At 40.3% G+C, this 7605-nt stretch overlaps 1 protein-coding gene across 2 annotated transcripts; it reads right to left on the bottom strand.

Annotated features, from left to right (window-relative positions):
* Positions 1 to 282: 282 nt before the first annotated feature.
* hacl1 (2-hydroxyacyl-CoA lyase 1) lies at positions 283 to 7404 on the bottom strand. Of its 2 annotated transcripts, XM_005804632.2 has the most exons (17): positions 7241 to 7404; positions 6997 to 7101; positions 6862 to 6902; positions 6681 to 6761; positions 6063 to 6135; positions 5912 to 5989; positions 5736 to 5830; positions 5543 to 5655; positions 5285 to 5420; positions 4977 to 5082; positions 4765 to 4848; positions 4583 to 4684; positions 4340 to 4494; positions 3469 to 3627; positions 3279 to 3386; positions 3000 to 3186; positions 286 to 611 (listed from the first exon to the last, which is right to left on the bottom strand). In XM_005804632.2, the coding sequence occupies exons 1-17, from the start codon at positions 7289 to 7291 to the stop codon at positions 579 to 581; spliced, it is 1707 nt and encodes a 568-aa protein (XP_005804689.1). In that variant the 5' UTR covers positions 7292 to 7404; the 3' UTR covers positions 286 to 578. The 2 variants fall into 2 exon arrangements, with proteins under 2 accessions (XP_023186794.1, XP_005804689.1); XM_023331026.1 differs by lacking the exon at positions 3279 to 3386 and having other exon boundaries at positions 283 to 611.
* Between the last annotated feature and the right edge of the window lie 201 nt (positions 7405 to 7605).

Here is a 7605-nt window from a genome sequence, read left to right as displayed (position 1 = left end):
GAAGTCTGTAAGAAGAAAAACACTTTTTCACAGTATTGAAACTTTTACTAATTTGTCTCTTAAATTTATCAATAACTTTAATATGAATATTTTTTAACTTTATACAATCTTGTCTATCAGTCAACAATATAGAAAGTGTATGTAATAAATGTGTAGTTGAAAGTTGTTTCATAATTGCACTTTTATTATCTGGATCATCTATTGTATCATTAATATGAACCTGAAAGATGAGGAAAAATGTGAAAAATCAATAGCACTTTTAAGTTCCTCATTTGCTTTTATTGGTTTGTCTGCCCAGACAACAGTCATGTCACATAATTTTAAGCATTATTTTATTTTATTAAACAATATCAATATTCATTATCTTAACAGGTCATATTTAATCTTTCAGAAGAAAATGCTAACTATTGTGAAAAAGGTTTCACTGTGTGAACTGTGAAATGTTGTTAGCTCCTAAAACGTAGCAAGAATCATAAAACATTAATTATTTCATAGGAACAATCAATAAAATTAAAACAGTTTCATGTTTTAAAGCTTCCACTGCTCATCAGATGACGTTCTGGATGAAGGTTTGAGTCTTAAAGGTTGGCGCGTGTGAGCCAAGGAAACTCCTGTAAACAGACACCATCAAAATTCATTAGGTTATCATTGTTAATATAACATCCATCAAACCAATGGGGTTTATTTTCATTATTCTCAGACTCGACTTTGTCTTCCATAACCATAAATAGATGCTAAACACCAACCTAACCAACCCACTTCAGAAAAAGGAACCGGTTTTCTTCAGGCGCGGAGCTCAGCACCAGACACAGACCTTCACGCAACCTTCAGATTTGCCTGCTGAGGGTTGCGTGGATACATTCAACATAAACAAAGACGGGCTGTGCTTTCTAATTACAGAATCCCTGAAATAGAAAGGTCAGCTTGGAGTTAGACGAAGGGATTGTGAGGGAGATACAACAGTTCGGCTATGCACCTGGGGTGCACGGATTAATGCTCAGGGTGGGACGTCGGTCTACAAAGCGGTGAGAGGATGAGAAGAGAGTCGAGCTGTTTGATGCTCCATGCAAATCCTGAACTGCAGCGCTCTTTTATCCTTTAAGGACAGCCAGCTGTGCTGCTGTGAGGGTCAAAAGGTTCTTGTGCTCCCCCTGACTTTCTACAAAATCTAAAAAATATTGCTTAGGAATACGTGTACGCTCTGGATATATAGTAAAAGGGGAACTACATTTGTTGATCCTTTTATTTCTTAAAATACATTAAGAAATTATGCTGTAAGAAAATGTAAATTTTCTTACACTGGGCAAGTTTTTATCATAAACAATTCTAAGAAAAAAAAAAGGTTTTTCTCTTTTGCTCTCGGTGAAGGCTGACGTTTTTTTCCTCTGCTCCCTCCCTGTCTGTCTTTTTCTATATTTTTGGAGCCTTTCTTTGCACATCCTCCAAATCTACAGATTATGGATCTTATGGTCAACCGGTCTCTCAATGCAATTGATCACATTTTCTCAACAAGAAGACTTGGCACAGGAGAGCCCTCTTGTCCTGCGGGGACATACCCGGCGGGATTCACCCTGGATTTATTCAAAGAAATTTATAATCTACCCGACTTAAGACATTTTGCCTGAATTGGTTTTCCCCGTGTTGCCTTGGAAGGGCTGCATATTTCCATCTCCTTGAAGATATGTAAACATAATGCTTCTTCCCACCTCACCCCCTCCTGTTATCCATGCAACTGAGGACTCCCAAGGACATCATGCCTTGATAACAACATCTTATCGGACTTCTGCTGGGAGGCTGAGCAACGTGGTTTCATGGCGCTATGATGTCACCGCCTTCACTCATATCTTTGTTTTGCCCTTTGTTTTGTCTGAATGTTGCCATGTTCCCTAATGTGTCTTTTCCTCGTTTTTATTTTATTTTGTTAGAAACTGTGGAGTACTCACTTTTAACCCAGAAAAGGAATTAGAACGAACTTAGAATCCAGAAAAAATCTTCTAGAACAGGAACATTTAGTTTTTATTATTACTTAGAAACTGTGGAGTACTCATTACTTCTACAAATTTAGAGCACACTTAGAAAGTCCAGAGAATATTTATACTTATCTAGCATCCCAGATGTCCAGAAGATACTTACTTACTTACACTTATTTAGCAACCCAGAACAGGGATTAGAACTTGGAACCCAGAAAAACTACCTTAGCAACTAGACTCCCATTCTCCCAAACCAGAAAAGGAATTGGACCAGAGGATACTTACTTAAACTTATCTACCAACCCTGAATAGAAGTATCTAGTTTATTTACTTTGGATCAACATTATTAGCTTTTTCTTCTTTGCTCTTTCTTTTGGTTTGTTATTTTGTTTGTATTTCCTTTTAAAAACCTGTAAAGCACTTTGTATTGCATTGTTGCTGAAAATGTGCTATATAAATAAAATTACCTAAACCTTTTTACTTTTACCTTTAAGGGAGTACATAAGATTTTGCATTTATCTATATTCCTGTCTGTTGCAGTTACCAACCCAGGCCACGGGGTGGCGTGAATTCACCCTACACATCCTGTTTAACCTCGACTGTGAATGTAAATAAACGTAGCTAGTGTTTAGTGTCTTGTTACAGTGGCTGCTTCAATAATGAATACTCTCCTTGACTGGACTTTGTCAGTTGATGTGGATGATCATTTACTAATTAGGTAACTTCAGGAGGCAATTGCCTGGACTGAATTTTATTTAGGGTTGGCAGAGAAACGGGGGAAGAAATAAAATGCTCACATCCTTTTTAAAATATGTTTTAGTAAAAAGAAACAAGCAAAATAAGACACGGTTCCTTGCACTTCTTCATCATGCATCGATTCATGTTGGTCAATCAGATAAAATCTCATATATTGACATAAATATACTGAGGTTTGTGGGATGAATACTTCTAGCAGGCACTATATAAAAACTGAGTCAATTCAGATCAGAACCATGACTGATCAATGTAATTACAGAGGTGTTCATGTACCTGCTGCTTTCTGTCAGATGAAGGGTCAATGAGCACATTGAGCAGACTCGGTCTCTCCCAGTCAGTCAGGCAGAGCTGCAAAGCGTCGCGCAGCTCCTCTGCAGTCCTCACCAGAAACCCTCGACCTCCAAACGCTGTCATTACCTCATCGTAGCGGGCATCGGGCAGAAGGGAGACAGGAGGCGCTCTGAAGGAGAGTACACATATGGGAAGGTGATTATACATAGAAATACAAATTAGATTATACATGTTGCACTTTCTCATTAATGAAAGGCTCACACAGAGGTAAGGTCACCCATTTTTGCCATTTCTTTCCACGTGTCGGCGTCTACTCCACTGTAAATGCCATTATTATTGACCACAATTATGATCACAGGCAGATTATACCTAGTAAAAAGGAAAAAATATATATATGTACCCTGGTGTTGGAAAATTAACATGACTGTATTATGAAAATTGTGTAACAGACCTGCACATGGTTTCAACCTCCATGCCGGAGAAGCCGAAGGCACTGTCTCCCTCCACACAGACGACTCTTTGGGGTTTGATCCTGGTCGTCTCCACGGCAGCTGCTGCTATGGCGAAGCCGAGGCCGACTCCCATCGTTCCAAAAGTGCCCGCATCCAACCTTCACATCAACACAGTTATGCCACACAGGCTCCTATATTGACTTCATTCAGCCAATTTTATTGGCACCCTTATGAAAATATGTGAAATCTTTTGGGATAAGGAATCTTTTTATTACAGTGGTATAATTTCCCAAATACAACATGGAAAAATCCATTAACTAATTTGGGTAATTTTATTCACCCTAGTTTAGGGCAACCAATAAGTCTGCCACCTATTATTTTGCTAAAAAATTATTTCTTGTCAAAATTTTTTACCCAGTAAAAGAGATGTGTTCTAATTAAAGGTTGTTCCCTCCACCTCCAAAGTTGCATCAGTTTGAGATTATGCCGCTACAAATAAAATATCGATTTTTTTTAAATCACATTTTTTTAAAAATCTAAGCGGTGCTCAGAAATGTGTCACTGCACTGCAAGCGTCCTTTGATCACATGTTTCATTTTGAAAGATCAAGGGTTAGGGCTAATCCTGGGATTGATGTTTGACATTTTAACCAATTTAAGACATAATTGCATTAAGTTGGAAAGAAATGTCACGTACGACTATTTCTGGTAGAAAGTAATACTGTTTCAGAATTTACTTTAAAAAAAAGAGAAAAAGTTAATCACAGATAAATCAAAAAAATATTATACACTAATTTCAGAGCAGCTATCAGATGTGCGATCATCTCCGTCAGTCCACTCTGTGCCACTTGATGCTGATAAAACACCTTACCTGTGTCGGGGTAGGTAGTTATTCAGCATGGTGCGTCCGATGTCCATAGTGTTAGCACCCTCGCTAACAATGATGCAATCGCGTGGAAGCAGCTGAGAAATGTGATGAAACACAGTGTAGTAGTTCATGGGCAATGTTTCCTTAAGAGCCAGAGCCTGTTACGAAAGCAAGAGCCTCAATTAGGAATATCTGCAAAGAGTTTGAAGCAGCAGATTTGTCCGAAATTAGAGCAGTCGGACCCACCTTTGATATTTTTGCATTAGCAGAAACCTTCTGGCTGAGCGCGCTCCACCACTCAGTCTTAGATGGATATTTCCAGCCATCTTTGCGGACACACGTCAGGAGCTGAAGGAAAAAAAAAGATGCAACTATTTAAATCAGTCAACATCTACAGGAAAGCTAAAATACTGAATCTCATGTCATACCTGACATACAACAGCACCAACGTCCCCCAGGAGAGCAACATGTGCCTTCACGTTGTTTCCCATCTCCTCGGCACAGAGGTCAACCTGGCAGAAGCGTTTGGTTTCGTTTTTATTACGGTACAGTGACGCCTGCAGCAGCAGGTTATTGTGCAAACAGGTTTTTAACATCTTTGCTTATGTTTAGTGAAATATTGGCTACAACATTTACACACCTGAATGATTTTAACATGAGGATTAAATCTGGGTGGCAGACCAAAATGCAGCATCCAGTTTAGCCTCGCTCCGAGCAGAAGAACGACGTCGGCTTGAAGAAGAGCTCTTTGCAGCAGAAAAAAAGAATAAAAGCAATAACAAGTTTAGATTAATGTTTGTGGGAGACGCTCTGTCAAGATGTGCAAAAATAAATCTCTTTCATTGCAGAATTTAAGCAAAAAATGTAGAAAATAAATAATAATTTAAAAAAAAAAAACATGTAAATGTTCAGTTCTGGAGTTTGATTAGGTCACAGCGGGTGGCCGACCTGGAGCGGGCAGCGGCCACACAGCTGGGGTGATCGTCGGGCAGGACTCCTTTGCCCATAGGTGTGGGCAGGAACGGGAGCCCACTCTCCTCCACAAACTCCCTCAGCACAGCCTCCGCCCTGCTGTAAGCTGCTCCTGCTCAGAACACACACCTTCACAGCCTCATTCTGTTGCAGCTAATTTGCATTACAGGCAAAAAAAGTTTTTTTTCAAACTATAAGTTTGAAAAAAAAAATTTAAACATTTCTTTGTATTACCCTTTCCAATGATGACCAAAGGTGTCTTTGCTGCTTTTAGGACAGAGAGGGCCTCTTCAACTGCAACGCTGGAGGCCAAACTCACAGGTGGAGGTGGACAGCAGGACACTTCCCTGCAGAGATCGGTTTGTCTTATTCTTTTACACTTTGAGCGGCCATTTAGATAACAAGGATGCATTAAAATCAAACAAACCTGACTTTGTCCCGCTCTACTTTAGCATTGACCATGTCCCCTGCGATGTCAACGTAAACAGCACCCGGGCGTCCGTATATGCTGGTGCGGACTGCCTATGAGTGAACAAATATGATCAAATCTAATTCATTCTTAAGGAATCCTATTTACGTGAAAACAAATAATAACATAGTCACCTTCTCTATGACTGATGGGATAGTTTCCAGACTGCTGGGCCTGGCGGTAAACTTGCTGTAGAGGCGGCACGCCTCCACCTAAGAATGAATAAAACCGGAGTCAGAGCAGAGACTCAGAGTAAAAGAAAAACCCACAGGAAGGTAGAATCACCTGGGGAAACTCCTGAAAGGCCCCTGCTGTTTCCTGGTTTCGATCCGAGGAGCCGCCGATCACGAGCACTGGCCTGCGTAGAGAAAAAACACTGCCTTTACTGCCCCGCTACTTTAACCTGTTGACATTTTACAATCTCAAACTTTAATGTAATGTTTCGTTGGGATTACATTCAGCCTCTCAGTCAAAATATAGAACCGTCTACTGCTCCAGATCTTTTAGGGTGTCTCTACCAACTTTGCCCATTCTTAAAATAGTACAATCTTAGTCATACTGAGTAGAGAGTGTCTCTAAGGAGCAGTTTTAAAGTCATTTCCAGTTTAATTAATCCACCTCAGTCTCAATTCTTTTCAGTTCCCTTATTTAGATTCATGATTCTCTTTGATCAATAATGTTCGCCACCTTTGAATGGACTTCATTTAATAATTAGGTGACTAATCATGTATTTTTTGGAAACAAAATTGAAAACTATATCTCTTCATAACTATGTACTTACTCTATGTTGTCCTTTAATTTTCAAATAAAAAAAATAATAATTGTAAATGTAATAGTTTTGGGGTGTGAATGAAAACAACAGAGGTGACAGTGAAAGAGAAACGTTTCAATATTGTGCAATACCAGCAATTCATGTTAGCGTTAGCCATCCCACCCAGAGCATGAATGAGTCCAGGTCCAGACACCACCAGGCAGGCTCCTGGTCTGGATTCAGAGGTCAACAGGAATGTAGCAACATGTTAGCAAGAAAGAAACACAGCAGCAGCCCGGGCACATTGTTCTGCTCAGCCAGCAGAGGTCTTACCTGCCTGTTATGTATCCAACCGCAGATGCAGCATAGCACGCCTATGGGGTGACAGAACAATCTGTGAGATCTAATCATTATATTGTAAGGATTTGGTCACTCTTTAAAGTAGTAGAGGGCGTGCAGATCATTTACCGCCTGCTCGTTACGCATTCCCACATATTTGATCCCAGCAGCCTGTGCAGCCATGGCCACTTCAATGATAGGGACACCGACTATCCCAAACATGTACTCCACTTTCTGCAGGGAAAAGCAGTATCTAAATGAGATCAGTCATCAAATGCATGAAGCTATGAAGTTTAGCAATTCTTGCAGCCCAGAACATGAACTCTGACACAGTTCTGCAGAGATAAAGCTACACCTGAACGCCCGATCTCACCTGAGTTTTCAGAGACTCGGCAATGAGTTGAGCGCCTGTCACTTCGTCCATGACTCCTGAGTAGAAGCTTAAATATATATGTATATATGTATTTAGCTGGATATTACAGATCAAACCAATGTGACGTCTCTGCGGAGCACTATAGATACACCCCTTTTCTGTTCCGTTTCCGGGATGAAGACCAATCAGCGGAGAGACTCTATGTGTCCGCCCTCAGAGCAGTTGGATGAAGATTCAGAATCTTGTTTAGGATTCAGCTCATTTGGCTCAGGTCAGTTCTAACTTAACAGCAGTGTTAAACTTGGATCCAGCACAAGGCAAAGCTTAGTGTCCCCTGGTTGGCTTAAAGAGCCAGTGAGCTCTCG

The sequence above is a fragment of the Xiphophorus maculatus genome, chromosome 3, assembly GCF_002775205.1.
Source record: "Xiphophorus maculatus strain JP 163 A chromosome 3, X_maculatus-5.0-male, whole genome shotgun sequence".
In the NCBI taxonomy this organism is placed as follows: Eukaryota; Metazoa; Chordata; class Actinopteri; order Cyprinodontiformes; family Poeciliidae; genus Xiphophorus; species Xiphophorus maculatus.
This window is presented reverse-complemented; position numbering and strand designations above follow the sequence as displayed.